Below are 23,052 nucleotides of genomic sequence, written 5' to 3' on the forward strand. Positions count from 1 at the left end.
TGTCGTTTATATTGTGCGTTCTACTCTCCCAAGCGCTTGGTACTCTGTTCTGCTCAAAGTAAGTGCTCATTAAATACCCCTGATTGATATGCTAGCAATGCTGTCAAGATCACAATGAATACTGATGATTAAGCAGTGAAAAAGTATGATATAAAGCCTTGACTTGGAGTAGTCAGAGAAGAGTGTAGACTTGCAGCAATTTAATGCCCGCCCGAAAGGCATTTGGAAGTATTTGAATGGAATTTTCCTCTCCAGGTTTCCTGCATACTAGTTATTGTGCAATCAGTTATGGGAGCCTGTGGAATTTCAAAAAGGCTAGAAGCTTGTGCTTGAAATGAAGAGCATTAGAGACAAAAGGATCCTTCTTTCACCTTGAATACAGCCCTTCAGCGTTCTAGCTGGCTTATCCAATTTGCAACCTTCCAGAACCTCAGAAATGCCAGACTGGATTTAGGGCCAAAAGCTGCTGCCAACATTTTCCAGGTTTCTGACCTAACTCCCCTCCCCGCCATCCAATGACAGGATCAGAAACCATGAATAACTGCCTGCCATTTAGTTCACGATGTGTGGCAGCTGATGTCTGAGTTGTGACTTTATTTGGCCTGGAAATGGCCCGTAGCTTGTCAGTGTACACAATATAGGATTCAGGGCAGAAGAAAATTGGAAAAGTCCTTAATGCTGTGAATGGCTGAATGATGAACAGTTCTAAGTATTTAAAGTGACAGTGTCCGCTATACTCCCTCATCCATTCATTCATTCAATAGTATTTATTGATCGCTTACTATGTGCAGAGCACTGTACTAAGAGCTTGGAATGTACAATTCGGCAACAGATGGAGACAATCCCTGCCCAGTGATGGGCTCGCCCCCTGCCTCCCCTGCTAACCATCTAAAATGAAACTCTATTCAATGAACAGGAAAAATAATAGTATTTATTAAGTACTTACTGAGTACAAGACACTGTACTAAGTGCTGGGAAAGAATACAGAGGTGGGAATTAAACACAGTCCCTGACCCTCAAAGGCTTTTTCCCCTAAGAGCTTCAGGTCACTTTAATATGGATTTTTCAGTGATTATATTTTTAAATGAAAGGAAGGGCAGATTTGGGAAATACTTTACTCTTGAAGTGATCAAGTAAAACTGCCTCCTGTAACTTCTTTCAATGTAACTTCTTTCCCTTTCTATTTATTTCAAGCAATGTAAACAATCCTGATATCAGATATTATAGTCAAGCAGATGAAAACATGAATTTTGCTGCTCTTTAAAGCATCCCAGACATTTGCAATTGATGTAAATACATTTTCCATAACCATCAGCATCCCCTAGATGTTGTAGAAGTGGTAGCACTTATTGAAGACTGACTTTGGAAAAAGGGGTGCCTAGTGGGAAGAGCCTGGGTCTGGGAGTCTAAGGAATCTCGGTTCTAATCCTGGTTCTACCACTTGTCAGCATGTCACTTAACTTCTCTGTGCCTCAGTTTCCTCATCTGCAAAATGGGGATTCAATGCCTGTTCTCCTTCCTACTTAATAATAATAATAATAATGTTGGTATTTGTTAAGCGCTTACTATGTGCAGAGCACTGTTCTAAGTGCTGGGGTAGATACAGGGTAATCGAGTTGTCCCACATGAGGCTCACAGTTAATCCCCATTTTACAGATGAGTTAGCTGAGGTACAGAGAAGTGAAGTGACTTGCCCACAGTCACACAGCTGACAAGTGGCAGAGCCAGGATTCGAACCCATGACCTGTGACTCCCAAGCCCAGGCTCTTTCCACTGAGCCATGCTGCTTCCTTAACTTGCTTACTTAGACTGTGAGCCCCACGTGGGATGTAATTACATTGTATCTTCCCCAGCCCTTATTAGAGCATTTGGTGCATAGTAGGTGCTTAACAAATACCACAACTGTTATTATTATTATTTTTATTGGAGTAGTTGACTGCGCTAGCTGCTTGGAAAGTACAGAATAATAAAGTGACAAGTCCCAAGTCTCAAAGGAGCTTACATTCTAGGAACACACAGATTGCATATACTCTTGTATAGAGTGCTGAGGAGGGACATAAATAAATCCATAAGTGCTAGAGTTGGCCAATGGAATTGTATGGCCCAGGATGCTGGGAGATTTACCTGCAAGTTGAAAAAAATAACCCCAAAGAGATTTTTAGTGGACACCCAAGTTTGGATCCATTTTGTTAAGACTACTAAAAGAGTGATGTTAGATTGTGCTGAAATCTGGATTGTTGGTGCTATGCAGTGGCAGATCTCAGTAGTTAATATTGCTTGCCTCGATAGTCAAAAATGGATTTCGCTAGCAGAAAATTGGCTGTGATTCAACATGGTATCAGTGAGGCAGTCTTGTCTGTACAACCTAACCCAAATGAATGTTTAGCACTGGGCAGTCTCCATCCAGATTTGAGTAAAAAATTATCAATCAAATATATAATTGCCATACTCAAACATGGCCATGGGAGTGGCATCCCTGTGAGAAATAGGTGACCTTTGTCTTGGAATTACCCAGGTATAGTTGGAACACTGTTCTCTCTCTTACTCCTGCTCTTTCTAAATAGTTTGGGTCTGTCTGCTTCCCTATCATGCAATCAATCAGTGGTATTTATTGAGCCCTTACTTTGTGCACACCACTGCACTAAGCACTTGAGAAAGTACAATATAATAAAGTTGGTAGATATGATCCCTTCCCACACAGAGAATGATGATAAATCATCATCATCATCATCATCATCAGAGAAGCAGCATGGCCTAGAGGAAACAACACGGGCCTGGCAGTCAGAAGACCTGGATTCTAATACTGACTCTGTCAAATGCTTGCTGCGTGACTTTGGGCAAGCCACTTAACTTCCCTGTGCCTCAGTTCTCCAGTTCTCCCTCCTACTGAGACTGTGAGTCCCATATGAGACAGGGACTCTGTCCAACCTAATGAACTGGTATCTACCCCAGTGCTTAAAACAGTGTTTGACCCATAGAAAGCACTTAACAAATATGATAATAATAATAATAATAATAATGAAATAGTATTTGTAGTAAAAATAGCACATAGTACTAAGTACCGGAGAAGATAGAAGATATTCTGGTCAGTCCCCCTATCAGACTGTAAGCTTCTTGACAGCAGGAAATGTAACTTCTACTTTTACTGGACTCTTCCAAAGTGCTTATGCAGCGCTCTGCATGTGTCGGGCTCCCAATTGACACCACAATTGATGGACTGATCCTCTCCCAAAGGTGTTTTTTAGGGGCATCACTGTGAATGCCATGCGAGGGTTTCCCATGAGCGCTGCCATGTTTCTGGGATATGAACTGTCACTCCAGGCCATGAGAGAGGACCATGCAGCAACTAATCCATGACCTGCAGGTAACTTGCTTTCTTTCCAACCTCATGCAGTTCCCCTGAAATGAGCAAATGTGGCCTAGGGGAAAAAGCTCGGGGCTGAGAGCCAGAAGATCAGTCAGTCAATCAATCAGTGGTATTTTTTGAGTGCTTACTCTGTGCAGAACACTGTACTAAGTACTGGATGGTAGAGTTTGTTACAGACTTGATAGACATATTCCCTGCCCACAATGAGCTTACAGTCTAGAGATGAGTTTACATGCTAGAGGTCAGCTTACAGTCTAGAAGATATGGTTTTTGGTTCTTGGTGGTACCACTGGTGTGCTGTGTGACCTTAGGTAATTCACTTACCTTCTCTAGGACTCAGTTTCCTCATCTGAAAATGGGGAAGATAACACTTACCTTTCCCTAACTCACAAGTATGTTGTGAGAACAAAATAAAAGGATTAAAATGAAAGCACTTTGGAAAAAATTAAAATGTTATCAAAGTTCAAGGTATTACTTAGTCTTAGAGATGAAACAGCTTCTGAGAAAGAGCAGGAAAACATTAAAGCGCTTAACATTTATAAGATTTATTGCAAATTCCCTTTCTTGATTATTTAATTTAATGGAAGCAGCATGGCCTAGTGGAAAGAGTACAAGCCTGGAAGTCAGAAGACCTGAGTTCTGCTGCTTGCCTTCAGTGTAAACTTGGGCAAGTCACAACTTCTCTATGCCTCATTTTCCTCATGTAAAAAGGGTATTAAAAGCACATTTGCCTTCCCACATGGGCTGAGCCCGATGTAGGGACAGAAACTGTGTCTGACCTGATTATCATGCATCCACTCCAGAGCTTGGCACAGAGTAAAACACTTAATGAACACCATAATAATCAATCATATTTGTTGAACACTTATTGCATGCAGACCACAGTACCAAGTACTTGGGAGAGTAAAATATATCAGAGTATTAATCACAATAATGGTTATTATTATTATTGTGAGTGTTGTTGTTGCTCTTGTTCATGTTATTATTATTAGGAAAATTGAATTGGTTGCCCTTCTCCGGTCCAGTAGAAAAAGAAGTTAGTTCTGATACCTTTTAAGATCCTGACCAAATGAATTCTGTGTGCACAATGATGAGATCCTTTATTGTACTGGGAGACTGCTGCAGCAAGCAGAAATGAGGTGACCACCCTGCTGGGATCAGCACCCTAAGAGAGAGAAACAAAAAATCTCCAGCCGCTATGGGTGACAGACAAATAGAACAGTGCAGCGGGATGAGGACACTGGCCCACCTGATTAAATCTCCCAACAGTAGATCTTTTTGACTGTAAGCTCATTGTGGGCAGGGAAAGTGTCCATTTATTGTTGGATTATACTCTCCCAAGCACTTTGTAGAGTGCTCTGCACACTGTAAGTACTCAATAAATACGATTGTATGTATGTATGTATGTATGTATGTATGTATGAATGAATGAATGAATGAATGAATGAATGAAGGCAAGTTGATAGAGACATTTAAACGTTTGCCCAAGAATTGAATAGGAAACATTTGAGATCTGTTAATGCTAACTTTGTCTAGATTGCTGCTCTAAGCACTTGAGAGAGTACAATACAGTTGATAGGCATAATCCCTGTCCTCAAGGAGTTTGTAGTCTACAAATCTAGGACCAGTAGGAGAAAAGAATTTACTGCCTCATCCTTCCCATCCATCTCTAGAGAGGCAATCTTCTGCTTCCTTTCAAAATATACAGTCAGTCAATCAGTGGTATTTATTGAGTACTTACTGTGTGCAGAGCACTGTAATATGCACTTGGGAAAGTACCACAGAGTTGGTAGAAGCATCCACAGGGAGATTATTGTCTCCAGTGGGAGGCCTCTGATCCCATCCCTCAGCAACTTAATAAAATACTTGTACCTGAGCAGTAGTGTGGTTTAGTGGATAGAGCACGGGCCTGGGAGTCAGAGGACCTCGTTCTAATCCCAGCTCTGCCGCTTATCTGCTGTGTGACCTTGGGCAAGCCACTTATCTTCTCTGAGCCTCTCTTCTCTCAGCTGTAAAATGGGGATTAAGACTGTGAGCCCCATGTGGGACAGGGACTGTGCGCAACCTGATTACCTTGTATCTATCCCAGTGCTTAGAACAGTGGTTGACACACTGTAAGCACTTAACAAATACCATAATTGTTATTATCATTATTATTATCATTACTCTTCTTCCTTCCCTGAACACCATCTTTTATTGCTCATTCTTTGAGGGCTACTTTCCTGTTTTCAAATGTGTGCATGTGTCTTCTATTTTAAAAATCCTCTCTCAATCTCACTGCACCAACCAGCCACCACCCCATCTCCTTCCTACTGTTCCCATTCAAGCCCCGTAGCTACTGCCTCCTCTTCCTCTCCTACAACTCCCTCCTTGGACCTGCTGCAATCTGGCTTCTGCCCACTCCACTCTACTGAAACTGCTCTCAATACCACCCATCCTCTTTCTTACAATTCTCAAGCCTGCAACTTTGGCATTATCCTTGATTCCTCTCTCTCTTTCAATTGGTCGTATTTGTTGAGAGCTTACTGTGTGCAGAGCCGTACTAAGCACTTGGGAGACTACAGTAAAAGAGTTAGCAGATATGTTCTCTTTCAATGCTCATATTCAGTCGGTCACCAAATCCTGTTGGTCCTTTCTTCATCAGTATTTCCTCTCCGTCCAAATAGCTACTACACTGGACCAAGCATTTGTCTTATCCCTTTTGCACTACTGCACCAGCCTCCTCATTGATGTCCCTGCTTTCAACCTCTCCCCTCTCTAGTCCATACTTTACTTTGTTGATCAGATCACTTTTCTATGCTCACCTCCCCATTCCCCCAAACCCTCAAAACTCCAAACACCCCAAACTCCCCATAATAGTTGCCACATCAACCAGAAACTCCTGACTGTTGGCTATAATCAATCAATCAGTCAGTGGAATGTATAGGGCACTTTCATTCATTCATTCATTCAATAATATTTATTGAGTGCTTACTATGTGCAGAGCACTGTACTAAGCACTTGGAATGTACAATTCAGCAACAGATAGAGACAATCCCTGCCCAATGAAGGGCTTACAGTCTAATCAGGGGAGACAGACAGACAAAAACAAGACAACATACTCACGATAAATATAATCAAGGGGATGTATACCTCATTAACAAAATAAATAGGGTAATTAAAATATACAAATGTGCTGAGGGGAGGGGAAGGGAGAGGGGAGGAGCTGAGGGAAAGGGGGTTTAGCTGAGAGGAGGTGAAGGGGGAAAGGGAGAGGGGGCGGAGGGGAAGCAGAGAGGGAGCAGAAGGAGCAGAGGGAAAAGGGGAAACTCAGTCTGGAAAGGCCTCTTGGAGGAGTTGAGCTCTCAGTAGGACTTTGAAGAGGGGAAGAGAATTAGTTTGGCGGAGGTGAGGAGGGAGGGCATTCCAGGACAGCGGGAGGACGTGGGCCAGAGGTCAACAGCGGGATAGGCGTGAACAGGGGACAGTGAGGACGTGAGCAGCAGAAGAGTGGAGCATGCAGGGTGGTCAGTAGAAAGACAGAAGGGAGGTGAGGAAGGAGGGGGCAAGGTGATGGAGAGCCTTGAAGCCCAGAGTGAGAAGTTTTTGTTTCGTTTGGAGGTTGATAGGCAACCACTGGAGGTTTTTAAGAAGGGGAGTGACATGCCCAGAGCGTTTCTGCAGGAAGATGAGCCGGGCAGCAGAATGAAGAATAGACTGGAGTGGGGAGAGACAGGGGGAAGGGAGATGAGAGAGAAGGCTGACACAATAATCCAGCTGGGATATTGTGAGAGCTTGTACCAGTACGATAGCCATTTGGATGGAGAGGAAAAGGCGGATCTTGGCGATATTGTAAAGGTGAGACTGGCAGGCATTGGTGACGGATTGGATGTGTGGGGTGAATGAGAGAGCTGAGTCAAGGATGACACCAAGGTTGAGGGCTTGAGAGACGGGAAAGATGGTCGTACCATCCATAGTGACAGGGAAGTCAGGAAGAGGACAGGGCTTGGAAGGGAAGATTAGGAGCTCAGTTTTGGACATGAGTTTTAGGTGGCAGGCAGATATCCAGGTGGAGATGTCCTGGAGGCAGGAGGAGATACGAGCCTGAAGGGAGGGGGAGAGAACAGAGGAGATGTAGATTTGGATCTGCATAGAGATGATAGTTGAAGCCGTGGGAGCGAATGAGTTCACCAAGGGAGTGAGTATAGATGGAAAACAGAAGAGGGACAAGAAATGACCCTTGAGGAACTCCAACAGTTAGAGGATGGGAGGGGGAGGAGGAGCCTGTGAAGGAGATCGAGAATGAACGGCCAGAAAGATAAGAGGAGAACCAGGAGAGGATGGAGTCTGTGGAGCCAAGGTGAGATAAGGTGTGGAGGAGAAGGGCATGGTCGACAGTGTCAAAGGCAGCTGAGAGGTCGAGGAGGATTAGGATAGAGTAGGAGCCATTGGATTTGGCAAGAAGAAGATCATGGGTGACCTTTGAGGGGGCAGTCTTGGTAGAGCAGAGGGGACAGAAGCCAGATTGGAGGGGTTCCAGGAGAGAGTTGGAGTTGTACTTATTGTGTACAGGGCACTGTATTGACAGCTTGGAAGATTACAGTGCAGTAGAGGTGGTAGATACATTCCCTGCCTACAAGGAGCCTAAGTCTAGACGGGAAGACAGGCATTAAAATAAATCACAGTTAAGGGAAATGGCAGAACCTAAGGTATGTATTTACAAAAGTACTGTGGAACTGAGAGTGGAGTGAAAATCAAGTGCTTAGTGGAGCAGGCTCCTAGGTGACTCAGAAGGGAGGACAGGTTGGGGAGATGAGGGCTTACTCAGGGAAGGCCTGTTGGAGGAGATGGGATTTTAGGAAGGCTTTGAAGGAGACTAGAGTGGTGGTCAGTTGGATATGAAGGCAGAGGGGGTTACAGGCCAGAGGGAGGATGCAGGTAGGAGGTGGGTGGTGAAATAGATGAAATGGAAGTACAATGAGTAGATTGACCTCAGAAGTACGTTGAAGTAGGTTGAAGTGTGTGGGATGGGTTGGAGTAGGTTGTTAGTTTGGTGAGATAGGATGGGGAGAGCTGTTTGAGTGCCTTAAAGCCAGTGGGAAGGAGTTTCTGTTTGATGTGGAAGTGGATGGGCAACCACTGGAGGTTTCTGAGGAACTCAATTCTCAATCCTTTCCCACTACATCCCAACTTGTACACACCCCAACTTGTACACCCCAACTTGTACTCTTTGATCCTCTCAAACCTATCATACTGTGCCTCCCTTTAGACTCCAGATGCCCTCTAGACACTTCCCTCTTGCTCACACCTTCCCTCTTATCCAGAACTCCTTCCCTTTTCCCATCTGGAAGATCTCAGCTTTTCCCATCTCCTTCTGAAACCACAGTTTCTCCAGGAGGCTTTCCCTGATTAATCACTCATCCATTCACTCTATTTCTCCCTCTACTGCCACTTCAGGATCATCTAAGAACTTGGGTACTGACCTGCCACCTCTACAACTTGTAGCCTTTATATTCATATAGTTAAACTTAATTGCTTCCCCTACCTTTAATTTATTTTAGTGTTTCTCTCCAGGTAGATCATAAACTCCTTGGAGAGGGTATCATGTCTCCCAATGCTACTGAACTCTCCTAAGTACAGTTCTCTGTACAGGGTAAGGGCTCAATTAATGCTATAACTGATTTAGAAGACAGATTGATATTTTGTTTCAAACCAAACATGCTCTTTCAGATGAACTCGGATTCTGGCCTGTTTCTCAGGATGAGGGCAAGATTTTGAATTGCTGAACCTCTCCTGGGTTTCCTACACAGGAACGCTTGTGGTTACATTAGCAGTTTACAACTTGCACTGTGAAGAGGAAGTTGTTGAACCAGATGCAGGATCATTTCAACAAATTTACACATGAAAAACTGGCAAGCAGAACTTGAAAATGGATATTTCTGAACAAAACCCCCCACCTTGTGTTGGACAGGAGTTACTTTGGACCATATTGGCTGTAGGGTGGATGAAAGAAAGTTGCCTGGAATTGGAGTTCATGAATGCTTGTGTCAAGCCTCAAACATAGAATTAGGCCTCCCAGCCCTCACCAAAGCCCTCATCTCTCTTTTTATAAGCTCACACAGTTAGTGAAGGCAGTGTCTTGGTTAATAATCTTGCTTGTGTGTGCTCTCCCAAGCATTCAATTCAGGAAATACCACTGACTGCTTCTCCCTCCTGCCCCTTCTATTTGTAAATTCTTTTCATCTGCTTTCCCTCCTCTGGGGCCCATCAAAGCTCCTAGCTCAAAGTAATCATCTGGAGCAACAGAAGAAAAAACACATATTTGATCTCATGCAGGAGGTATCTGACATCCAAGAAAAGGAAGAAATCATCAGTGGCCCGTTACCTGGTGGGGCATTTCAAGAAACACTTTATAGAGAGCCAATTTGAATCTAACCTAGGTTCATGTTGGCACTTGTAGCAGTAAAATATTTCTTTTTCATTCAAAATGCTTCATAAGAGCCACTTCGTGTTTGAGTGCCATGCACTATTGTTCTCTATTTTATTTTCTTACTGAAGATGTTTTCTACTGCACAGTGGGTTCTACACCTGCCCATTTTGGACACCCTTTGAATAAATCTCCTTTGGCATACAGATTTTCGAGGGCAATGTCTCCACTGAAACTCAGTAGCAGAGGAAGTTTGGCTCTGAGGAAAGAGCACAGGACAGGGAGTAAGGACACCAGGGTTCTAGACCCAGCTCTGGCCCTGATCTGCTCTGTGCCCTGGGCAAATTGCTTAATTTCTCTGGGCCTCCACTTCCTCATCCCTGCCCTCCATCCTTCTTAGATTGTGAGCTCTGGGTGGGACAGAGACTGTCCCCAATCTGATGATGTCACAGCTCACAATAAGATGTTAATAAATACCATTATTAGAAGTAAGAAAAACATTTGGTTATGCTGAGACAGTCAAAAACTGGGCTAACTCCTCTGAGTGCAGGTAAGCTTTGTTGGATGAGGAGGGAAGAAAGTTTTCATATCGGCATGATCTTCTGGGTTGATCTCTTTCTTTCTGTTCCTCCTTCTAGGGGCAATGCCTCCCAGAAGTGTCCCTGTCGCCTCCAGGATCCACATCCAGATCTCCAGGGTGTCACTAATGTGAACTCACTGGCACCATCTGGGCGACCGTGGTCGCAGGGGGTCAGGGAAGCATTTCTGAAGTAAGATTACTCCTCCTCCACCAAGAGCTTGTCCATTGGTGGGTCCCTTGTATGTCTTCACTGTGGCAGCAATACCTACCCCGGAGATCACCCGCTTGACTCTACTTGAAAATCATTCACTTGGTATGAATGAGCACTTTATCTTGCCTGGCCTGGAGTCAGAGTCCAGCCTCTTTGGTACTGCACCTCACTTAACCCTGAGCCTCTGGAGGGTCATAGTTCCTCTAAAGGCAGAATTGCTAATGTCCCGCCCTGGCAAGGGCCGGTGGAATTCCAGGACTGACCTGAGGCAGGAGGTAGTGCCTGGCTCATGAGTGAGGGCAGGCCTCCAGAAGGAAGATGGTGACTTTTGAAACTAGGGAATTTTACTGTTCTTAACAGTTTTGTGGGAAAGCTGAGGTGATTCCTGAGGCTGAAATTAAAAGGTGAAACTTGGAAACTTGTTCCTTGGATTAGTTCTTCTCTGTATATTTGATCTCGGGCACTTAGTCTGCTAGTGAAGTAGGGTTTTTGCAAGAGTGTCATGCAATGGCCACCTTCTGTGATGTCTACTTTGCCGAGATTTTAACCAGCCTCGGGAATAGCCATTTGACCACCCTAAATAACCTTTTCTGCTGGGGAGTGGTAAATGATACTAACATTGTTCATTTTTCTTTGAGGGTTCCTGCTGTGAGCAGGAGAGGGAAGAACCTGACTGTAAAAATGATCTGAAGGCTTATATTTTAAGTCTATTTGAACTCTCTTCATTTACTAGTGACTCTGGTGGCTACTGAGACCAAATCCTCTCTTCAAGACATCCTGCTTAAAGTGTTCAAAGAGGCCAACCTCTCAATCAATCAATCAAGCCATTACAGGTGTTTATTGAGCCCCTACTGCATTCAGAGCACTGGGCTAAGTGCTTGGGAGAGTACAGTAGAGTTAGTAGACATGTTCCCTGCCCTTAAGGAACTTACTGTCTATTGGGGAAGACTGACATTAAAAATAAAGTTTGAATAGGGGAAGCAGCAAAGTATAAGGATATGCACATAAAAACCCACACAATAATTTCCAGCTCTATCCAAAGTTCTGAATTGCCGAATGCTGATGTATTCAGTTTAATTCAATAGTGGTTATTGAGGACTTACCACGTGCAAAATTGCTGTTCTGGGACCCTAATGCATGCGGAGCAATGTACTAAGTGGCACTGTGTGTAGAACACTGTAGTGAGAACCACCTATGTACAGAGACCTGTACTGGGTATCTCTGTGCAGAATGCTGTAGTGGGTACCTGCTCCATACAGAGCACTGTACCAAGCCCCTGCTGGTTGGAGAGCACTGTACTGGGCACCTCGTATTTGAAGAGTATTGCATTGGGCCCCTATTATATTCAGAGCATTGTACTAAGACCATGCTCAGGGTCGCACCTGGAGAATTTCCAGTACTCTACCAGTCTCGACTATGGGAGGGAGAGTGAAGCAGAGGCCTACCCATTCCATAGCTTGGGCAGTGGCTAGAGAGTGGAAGGCAATCTGTTACAAGTCAAAACTCACCCTTGCTGGGCCACAGCAGCACTGGAGAGAGTCAAGGATAGAGACTCAAGTTTACCACGCGGAAGGAGACGATGGTAAACCACTTCCAGATTTTTACCAAGAAAACTCTATAGATACACTACCAGAATGATTGCAGATGGAGAGCAGGGCATTCTGGGAGAGATGTGTCTGTGGTGCCGCTATAGGTTGGAAACGACTCGACAGCATAAACAAGGCAAAAGATTGTATTAAGCATCAACCATATGTATGCAGAGCACTGTAGTGGTCATCTAAGGTATATGAGAGCACTGTTTTGAGGACTAGTCCTCAGAACATTTTCTTATTGCTTAGAAGAGTACAAGCAAAGTCTAAGACTATGACCTGGTTTAGAGAAACCTACAGTGCATATATTGCATTGTAGACTTAACTGACATGAAATCAGGTGGGGCAAGGGAGAACTTTCCCCAACATATAAAATGTGGCCCAGTGGCCCAGCACAGTACTTCTTTGGGTAGTAATTCTCACTGTGAACTGAACAGATACATGGAGTACACCCCAGCCACCGACAATTCCCAATGCTCAAATTTGCAATGCAATGCAATATATTGTGGGCAGCCTGGATGGAGGATGGATGGGTGAATGCAGTTTGTGGTTGTGGGTATGCTTGGAGAAGACTTGTCCTCCATCACACAAGAAGAGGATATGGACTGTTTATGACCTTGGGAAGATTCAGAAACTGGACATACACTGAGAAAAGCCTCCGTTAACACCTGGGGAAGGTATTTTTGGCCAGCCCAGGGTCCTGGGAGGGGTTAGGCCAAGAGCCGGGTTGTCTTCAAGAAGTTGTTGACTCATTAATCCTGAAAAGCTGAGTACAGTGCTCTGCACACAGTAAGTGCTCAATAAATACGATCGAATGAATAAACCTGCTGCAGAGCCCCTCCCCTAAATACTCTAGCCTTGGAAGAAGGCCCAGGCTCATCGAGACCTGGCCTGCAGGAGAAAGGTCCAGAGGCATCTACAGATAGATAATGAGTCAAGGTGCCAGTGTCTGGGGTTTTTATGACAAAGGGCAGTTCACTGAGGGGTGGGAGATGGTGTGTGAGCTGGGGCTCTTTTCCCTGAACTCTGTCCTGAAGAGCTTTGTGCTGGAGCTGCCCGAGCAGAGATTGTGGCTGGTTATTCAAGGGGACATTGTCAGGTAAGCCTGCACCTTCAAAACCACTGGCCTTGCTAATTGGGAAATAAGCCCTTTTCAACCCATCTTGGAAAGCTGCTGGTCAAATCTGAGCATTGGGAATTGTCGGTGGCTGGGATGTACTCCATGTATCTGTTCACAGTGAGAATTACTCCCCAAAGAAGTACTGTGCTGGGATACTGGGGAATGTTATATGTTGGGGAAAGTTTTTCCTTGCCCCACCTAATTTCATTAGCCCTCCCTAACCCCTGGGCCTATGCCTCTATTTGTATGGATGCCTCACCTTAGAAATGTCAGGAAACAAATTCTTCCTGAAAGTTGACCAAGAGCAATCTCAATGTATGGCCTCTTTCTGTCTAGTTATCCCTCACCATTTGGTTTTGAGTGAATCAGAACATTGCTTCAGGAGAAGCCATCTCTGGTGACTCACTCAGGTTTTTCCATCCTTTCTCTACCCCGCCGCCCCAAATCCAAGTTTAAGGGGAAGAAGAAACCCTTCTACTGAAAAAGGCTGTGAAGAATGTATGTCAGGGATTATGCATATCTATGTATATTTGTATATATATGGGTGTAGTATAAATATGTTTGACTATTCATATTTAGATTAGACTGGGATACAATTCACTCATTGTGATATTTGTTAAGCCCACATTATGTATCAAAACACTGTACTAAGCAAAGGGGTAGATACAGCAGTCGGACATAGTCCCTATCCCACATGAGACTTGCAGTCTAAGTGCTACATCTATCCTCCCGTACGTGAAGACATCATTGACAGTTCTGCACAACCATAGGTAACTTAAAAGATCAATGTGGAGCCAATCATATTTTGCACATGCAAGACTGTTCCTAATAGGGTTCATATGTCTGTTGTTTGTTGCTATTCTCCATACCTTTCACATCCTTTTCTCGATTGACTCAAGAATTGGCTCAATCCATAGTGTTACTACTATCCATATTGTGATTATTCTGTTCCCAGCACTTAGACTATCCCACAGTGATTGCTCCTTGCTGACCTCCCTGCCTCCTGTCTTTACTTCACTCCACTGCCCAGATCATTTTTCTAAAACAAGTCTCCGCCCCCCCCCCCCCCCGCCGAAGAACCTCCAGTGGTTGCACATCAAACAGAAACTCCTTTCCATGAGCCCTAAAACACTCAATCAGCATGACCCCTCCTATCTTACCTTGCTGATTTCCTACTATAACCCAACCTGAATACTTGATTCAATGCCAACCTACTCTAGTGCCGCTATCTTATCTCTCTCGCTGCTGACACCTGGCCCATGTTCTTCCTCTGGCCCGGAACTTCCCCCACCTTTATATCTGACAAACCATCACTCTCCCCACCGTCAAATCCGTATTAATTAATTAATTCATTCATTCATTCATTCATTCATTCATTCATTCATTATCTATTGAACTCTTACTTTGTGCAAAGCACTGTACTAAGCACTTGGGAGAGTACAATATAACAATAGGAAGACATATTCCATGCCCACAATGAGCTTACAGTCCAGAGGGGGAGATAAACATTAATATAAATAAAAAAATCATAGATATATATTTTTAAATCACATCTTCTCCAAGGGTTTTTCTTCATCTAAGCCCTCATTTCCCCAACTCCCACTCCTTCTGTGTCACCTGTGTGCTTGGATCTGTACCTTTTTAGCACTTGATAGTCACTTTACCCTGAGTTCCCCAGCACTTATGTACATATCCATAATTTATTTATTTATTTATATTAATATCCGTCTTCCCCCTACTCTGTAAGCTCCCTGTAGGTAGGGAACCTGTCAATCAATCAATCAATCAATTACATTTTTTGAGTGCTTACTGTGTGCAGAGCACTGTAGTAAGCACTTGGGAGAGTACACTAAAACAGAGTTGGTAGTCATGTTCCTTGCCCACAATGAGCATGTCTACCAACTCTTTTGTATTCTACTCTCCCAAGCTCTTAGTACAGTGCTCTGCACACAATACGTGCTCAATAAATGCCACTGATTGATTGATTGAGAAATTCTTGTCTAATGAATTCCCAGTAGTAGGTATATTGTCAAATATTTCTGCCAAATGTTTACCCATTAAGACCCTTGATAGCTTTTTAGCATCTTTCCTCCTATAGCTATACACTTATCTTCCACCATGGGAATTTTAGATGTATTTTCTACCCTCTCTACATACTTCCATACTCAAAAAAGGCCCAGAACATAATAATAATAATGTTGGTATTTGTTAAGCGCTTACTATGTGCAGAGCACTGTTCTAAGGGCTGGGGTAGTTACAGGGTAATCAGGTTGTCCCGTCTGAGACTCACAGTTGATCCCCATTTTACAGATGAGGGAACTGAGGCCCAGAGAAGTTAAGTGACTTGCCCACAGTCACACAGCTGACAAGTGGCAGAGCCGGGATTCGAAACCATGAACTCTGACTCCCAAGCCCGGGCTCTTTCCACTGAGCCATGCTGCAAAGACATTATAAAGATCCCTGAAATGCCCTTTCTCCAGATATGTATTCCCTGTTGTTAATCAATCAATCAAGGGTATTTATCGATTATTTACTGCATTCAGTGTACTAAACTAAGCACTTGAGAGAGTGCGATACTATAGAGTTGATGGATAAGTTCCCTGCCAAAGTCAAAACTCATCTGTGCTGAGCAGCAGCAGCATGGGAGAGAGTCGAGGGTGGAGACACAAGTTCACTTCACAGAAGGCAATGGTAAACCACTTCTCTAATTCTACCTAGAAAACTCTATGACTATACTACCAGAACGATTGCAGATGGAAGTGGGGCCTTCTAGGAGAGATGTGACCATGGAGTCACTATGGGTCGGAAACGACTCAACAGCATAAGACAATAATTAGGGTCTTTATTAAATGCTTAGTAGGTGCCACGCATGGAAATAGATTCAAGATAATCAGATCAGACACAGTCTCTGTCCTGCCCAGGGCTCCAGCTAGGAAATAGAAAGATAGTTTATACTCTTCCCATTTAACAGGTGAGGAAACCGAGACCCAGAGAAGTTAAGTGATTTACCCAAGGTTGCACAGCAGCCAGTGGCAGAGCTGGGAGTAGTACCCCCATCTCCTGACTCCAACTAGACTGCAAGCTCCTCATGGACAGGGAATGTATCTCCCAAATCCGTTGCATTGTACTCTGCCAAATCTGTTGTATTGGGTGCTGTGTACATAATAAGCACTCAATAAATGAATAAATGATTGATTATAAATGAAATGAATAAATAATTGATCATCCTAGATCTCCACTTTTTCCACTAGAAAAAACCCTATTTTTCTTCTGGTGTACCCACCATCAGCTTTTATTTCGATATCAAGAAACACTATTAGACCTCACATGCGATGAGCTTTATAAGCTGAGATGAGAGTTGTAAGATAGAAATGACTTTCATCCTAACCATTACAACACCAGTAATCAGGGATTGACCCATCCTTTTGTGATTCATTCAGTCACTCATTCAATCGTATTTACTGAGTGCTTAATGTGTTCAAGAGCACTGTCCTAAGTGCTTGGAAAATACAGTTCAGCAACAAATAGAGACAATCCTACCCAACAATGGGCTCACAGTCTAGAAGGGGGGAGACAGACAACAAAACAAAACAAGTAGGCAGGCATCAATAGCATCAATATAAATAAATAGAATTATATATATATATATGCATCATTAATAAAATAAATAGAATAATAAATATGTACATATATGCACAAGTGCTGTAGGGTGGGGAGGGGAGTAGAGCAGAAGGAGGGAGTAGGGGTGATGGGGAGGGGAGGAGGAGCAGAGGAAAAGGGGGGCTCAGTCTGGGAAGGCCTCCTGGAGGAGGTGAGCTTTCAGTAGGGCTTTGAAGGGGGAAGTGTGCTAGTTTGGTGGATGTGAAGAGGGAGGGCATTCCAGGCCAGAGGTAGAATGTGGGCCAGGGGTTGACGGCGGGACAGGTGAGAATGGGCCACAGTGAGAAGGTTAATGGCAGAGGAGCGGAGTGTGCAAGCTGGGTTGTAGAAAGAGAGAAGGGAGCTGAGGTAAGAGGGGTCAAGATGATGGAGAGCTTTGAAGCCAATAATGAGGAGTTTTTGTTGGATACAGAGATTGATAGGCAACCACTGGAGATTTTTGAGGAGGGGGGTAACTCTAGGAAATAAGAAATCCCCATTTGAATAAGAGGGCCATCATCATCAAAGCCTTATGGAAGGCACACCTCATCCAAAAGGCCTTCCCAGACTAAGCCCCACTTTTCCTTAACACCTATGCCTTTCTGCAACACCCTGACTTGCTCCCTTTGCTCTTCTCCCCCCTCCCAGCCCCACAGCATTTATGTATATATCCGTATTTGTATTGATATTTGTCTTCGCCCCCTTAGACTGTTAGCTTGTTGCGGGCTGGGAATGTGACCATTTATTATTGTATGGTACTTTCCCAGTAAGCACTTAATAAATATGATTGAATGAATGAATGAATCTGAAGGCCCTGGTGAAATTGGCACAACCTAGGAGGACTGAGCGACTCTCTGCTAATTTGCTCCATGAAGACAGACTAACGGGATCATTCAGCTGCCCCCAAAACCCTACCTTGGGGTTCAATCATTCATTTAGGCCTGTTTAAACAATCAACCAGGCAACTGTTCAGTCTTTCATAGTACTCTCCTAAGTGCTTAGTACAGTGATCTGCTCAAGGTAAGCACTCGAAAGATACTATTGATTGTTTCAATTGAGCCATGCCAACCCACCAAGTGGGTTTAAATACTTTTGATGATTTTTATTTATTCAATTATTTATTTCATTTTGTCCATATGGAGATATAGCTTTGTCCGATGTCCTCATTAGATCGGAAGTTCCTCGTGGTTAGGCACCAGGTGGTCTCTTCTGTTTTTGTACTGCCTAAGCGGTCAGTTTGATGCATTGCATCCAGGGAGGGCTTAAGAAATACCTGGATCACGGCTACAAAATTAGAGGAAAGCTGCAAAGGGGGGAAATTGTGTGATCCGCACTGTCCACACGATGGCACTAGTACCTAAAATAAAGTTCTTGAAAACTTAGTCTACAAAGTTCGGACCTAAGTCCTGGGCTCTGCCCGGGGCGGTAAAACGTAAGTGAGGGAAACGCAGTCCTATGCTGCTGAAACTTGAGGCCTTTGGAGAACCTAGCTCTAGTATGGTGGATTCTGCCAAAGGAAGATAATTAAAATGAAAAAAAAAAACACCATTGAAAAGGGCAGAAGCAGGGGGAATGGGGGATTCAAAATAAGTGGAGAGATTAGCAGTGATGTGGAGGACATACCCATCATCACAACCACTGGAGTGGACAAGGTGGTCATTTGTCTGGATTTATACTGAACAGTCTGTCATTCAGCTGGTCCCCTTAGCTGGCATCGGATGCTGGAATTTTTATTTTATGCACCCAGCTCTTGCCATCAAGTTCTATGGCTTGGAAGTGGTACCCTGCGAGGGGATTGCTGTAGCTCTAGCTTAAGGTGGATCCCAGGGACTCCCCCCTCAATATGACACTTTCCAGATTTCTGCAAAGGTTGTGTAAGATCCCATTATGTGGTGTACACAGTATAAGGAACTGCTGTTATTTTAGGGTCAGCGGAGGGGTTTTGGGTTCTAAATGGGGGTTGTCAGTGCTCCCCACTTTGTGCCCCACTAAATGGCTTATTGGCCTCACAGCACCCCGTTTCTGGTAATGAGTGAAGGGACATTTGAACTGGACATTTATCTTTAGGCTGATTATATGTCCCTTTATTCATTCATTCATTCAATAGTATTTATTGAGCACTTACTATGTGCAGAGCACTGTACTAAGCACTTGGAATGTACAATTCGGCAACAGATAGAAACAATCCCTGCCCATTGACGGGCTTACAGTCTAATCAGGGGAGACAGACAGACAAAAACAATAGCAGTAAATAGAATCAAGGGGATGTACGTCTCATTAACAAAATAGATAGAGTAATAAAAATGTATACAAATGAACAGACGAGCACAGTGCTGAGGGAAGGGGAAGGGAGAGGGGGAGGAGCAGAGGGAAAGGGGGGGAAAGGGGGCTTAGCTGAGGGGAGGTGAAGGGGGGGCAGAGAGGCAGCAGAGGGAGCAGAGGGAAAAGGGGAAACTCAGTCTGGGAAGGCCTCTTGGAGGAGGTGAGCTCTCAGTAAGGCTTTGAAGAGGGGAAGAGAGTTAGTTTGGCAGAGGTGAGGAGGGAGGGCATTCCAAGACAGTGGGAGGACGTGGGCCAGGGGTCGATGGCAGGATAGGAGAAAACGGGGGACGGTGAGGAGGTGGGCCACAGAGGAGCGGAGCCTAGGGGTGGGCAGTAGAAAGAGAGAAGGGAGGAGAGGTAGGCGGGGGCAAGGTGATGGAGAGCCTTGAGGCCCAGAGTGAGAAGTTTTTGTTTCGTGCAGAAGTTGATAGGCAACCACTGGAGGTTTTTAAGAAGGGGAGTGACATGCCCAGAGCGTTTCTGCAGGAAGATGAGCCGGGCAGCAGAATGAAGAATAGACTGGAGCCGGGAGAGACAGGAGGAAGAGAGATGAGAGAGAAGGCTGACACAATAATCCAGCCGGGATATTATGAGAGCCCATACCAGTAAGATAACCGTTTGGGTGGAGAGGAAAGGGCGGATCTTGGCATTATTATAAAGGTGAGACCGGCAGGTCTTGGTGACGGATTGGATGTGTGGGGTGAATGAGAGAGCTGAGTCAAGGATGACACCAAGGTTGCGGGCTTGAGAGACGGGAAGGATGGTCGTACCATCCACAGTGACAGGGAAGTCAGGAAGAGGACAGGGCTTGGGAGGGAAGATAAGGAGCTCAGTTTTGGGCATGTTGAGTTTTAGGTGGCGGGCAGACATCCAGGAGGAGATGTCCTGGAGGCAGGAGGAGATACGAGCCTGAAGGGAGGGGGAGAGGACAAGGGCAGAGATGTAGATTTGTGTGTCATAGTTGATAGTTGAAGCCGTGAGAGCGAATGAGTTCACCAAGGGAGTGTAGATGGAGAACAGTAGGGGGCCAAGAACTGACCCTTGAGGAACTCCTACAGTTAGAGGATGGGAGGGGGAAGAGGAGCCCACAAAGGAGACCAAGAATGACCGGCCAGAAAGATAAGAGGAGAACCAGGAGAGGACGGAGTTCGTGAAGCCAAGGTGAGATAAGGTGTGGAGGAGAAGGGGATGCTCTACAGTGTCAGAGGCAGCTGAGGGGTCAAGGAGGATTAGGATAGAGTAGGAACCTTTCTCACCTTCCTCCTCTCCTTCTTTCTGCCCACTCTGATCCTTGGAGACTTCCACACCCACAGGGATGTCCCCGGTGATTCCTCGGCCTCCCGCCTTCTATCCCTCCCCGACTCTGCCAACCTCCTGCTCCACCCCATCTCGCTCACTCACAGTCTTGGTCATACCCTCCATCTCATCATCTCTTACTGCTGCTCAATCTCTGCCCTCACCTGAAATCCCTCTCTCTGACCACAACCGTCTCACTAGGATTGTCCTGGATTTTTGTAGGCTGACATGGGAAATTTTAGAAAAATATAATAATATACCCAGAATAGGACTGTCCTTATCGACTGGTTCAACCAAACTTGCCCTGACCCCCAGATGCATTTGCTCACCATTCATGCCTCACTGGTCATTTATAGGCAGGAACATGTTCGGTTCATGACCTCTTTGAGTCCCATAGCATTCTGGGACTCAGTTCAATTCTCCACCTTGTCCTCCTCCCCATCCTTCTCCTTCTCCATTCTCCACTGGTGCTAAATTTAATCTAGCACTTCTCTCCTCTTTTCCACTCTTATGGTCCATGAGGGGGAAGGGAAAATTGCAACAATTTGTGAGGGGTGCCCTAGTACCCCCATTCTCAAAAGAAATGGATATGGTCTAACAGCCTACTTAGGAATATAATTCCTGTTTACAGGATAGTCAAATTTGAGACATATGAATCTAAGACAGTCAAAGATGAAAATTGGTAGACTTCTGATGCAGGCAGACCAGCATGGCACACTGCAATCCATAAAGGCAGAAGTTACAGAGATAAAAGTGAAAGCAGGAGATCCAGCAACAATACAATGCAATCAGGCTAGCCTGGGTGTCCTTGTCAATCATATGCTCACCTAAGAATAAAACTCACTATCAGCAACGCTGTCTTTTAATGAGGAGGTTTGTATATTGCCACTATATTCGATAGTATTTATTGAATATATATTGAATAACTATATGTGACAAGCTCTGTGTTAAACACTGAGATAGACATAGGATAATCAGAGTGAGCACAGTCCCTTCCCCCAATGGGGATTGGATTATAATACACTGCATGTTACTGCATTTCCCCCCCCCCCCCCAATAAACAAGAATCACTTTGGAAGTATTTGAATGTGTCATCACTGAAAAACTTTTCAGAAATGTCATTTTTGCAAAGGAGAGTAAATTATATATGTATGTGCAGTGCTTGGCAGCTAATAAGGATTTGACTAATTCCATAATTGACTGTGAGCCTGTCATTAGGCAGGGACTGTCTCTATCTGTTGTCAAATTGTACATTCCAAGCACTTAGTACAGTGCTCTGCACATAGCACTGATGCAGAAGCCATTATTCACACAGGCAATTGGTTTATCTTACTACAGTTTCTCTCTAATAGAGCCCTAAAGGGGACACACCTAAATGCTATCTCTCTGGTCACTCATTCTCAGTCTCTTTCACAGTCTCCTCCTCTGTCTCCTACCCCTAATTTTGGGAATCCCTCAAGGCTCAGCTCTGGGTCCACTTCTATTCTCCATCTATACCCACTCCCTTGGAGAACTCATTGACTCCCATGGCTTCAACTACCAGTTCTATGTGGATGATTCCCAAATCTACATCTCCAGCCCCGATCTCTGTCCTTCTCTCCAACCTCACATTTCCTCCTGCCTTCAGGACATCTCTACTTGGATATCCTGCCAATGCCTCAAATTTAACAAGTCCAAAACAGAATTCCTCATCTTCCTACCCAAACTCTGTCCTCACCCCATCACTGTAGATAACACCAATATCCTCCCTGCCTCCCACACCTCATCTCTCTCATTCAGCCCACATATAAGATCTGTCACAAAATCCTGTTGGTTCTACTTTCACAATGATGCTAAAATCCAACCTTTCCTCTCCATCCAAACTGCTACTACGCTTATCCAAGCACTTATTCTAACCTGCCTGGATTACTGCATGACCCTCCTCGTTGACCTCCATGTCTTCTGCCTCTCCACTCTCCAGTCCTTACTTCACTCTGCTGTTTTTCTAAAAAACGTTGTTTGTGTCCCCCATTCCTCAAAAACCTCCAATCGTTGCTCATCCGCCTCTGCATCAATCAGAAATTCCTTTCCAAAGGCTTTAAAGCACTCAATCAACAACTCAGCCTGCACACTTCACACCTCCAACACCAACCTACTCACTGTACCTCAATGTCATCTATTTCACTACTTATCCCTTGCCCAAGTCCACCCTCTGGAATTACCTCCCCTTTCATATCAGACAGACCATTGCTCTCCCTACCTTCAAAGTGTTATTAAAATCCTATCTCCTCCAAGAAGCCTTCCCAGACTATGCCTTCATTTCTTCTACTCCTTCTCCTTTCTCTGTTGCCATGTACTTGAATCTGTACTCTTTAAGAGCTTGATAATCATGCTACCTTCATCCCCACATCACTTGTGTTCTTATCCATAATTTATTTTAAAGTCTGTCTCCCTCTCTAGACTCTAAGCTCCTGATGGGCACAGAATCCGTCTACAAACTCTGTTGCACTGTCCTCTCCCAAGCACTTAGTATAGTTTTCTCC

At 44.5% G+C, this 23,052-nt stretch overlaps 1 protein-coding gene across 5 annotated transcripts in view; it reads left to right on the forward strand.

The window, feature by feature from the left end:
• Positions 1-10,986, forward strand: part of SLC25A48 (solute carrier family 25 member 48) — a 53,388-nt gene extending 42,402 nt beyond the window's left edge. For 4 of the 5 annotated variants that reach the window (XM_029052124.2, XM_029052127.2, XM_029052128.2 and 1 more), the window contains 2 exons: positions 3,235-3,364; positions 10,412-10,986. In XM_029052124.2, the coding sequence (XP_028907957.1) occupies positions 3,235-3,357 (123 nt within the window). In that variant the 3' untranslated portion in view covers positions 3,358-3,364; positions 10,412-10,986. The remainder of the gene's footprint in view (positions 1-3,234; positions 3,365-10,411) is intronic. The other variant, XM_029052130.1, reaches the window with a different exon arrangement.
• The last annotated feature ends 12,066 nt before the right edge of the window (positions 10,987-23,052 follow it).

Source organism: Ornithorhynchus anatinus, chromosome X1 (assembly GCF_004115215.2).
Source record: "Ornithorhynchus anatinus isolate Pmale09 chromosome X1, mOrnAna1.pri.v4, whole genome shotgun sequence".
In the NCBI taxonomy this organism is placed as follows: Eukaryota; Metazoa; Chordata; class Mammalia; order Monotremata; family Ornithorhynchidae; genus Ornithorhynchus; species Ornithorhynchus anatinus.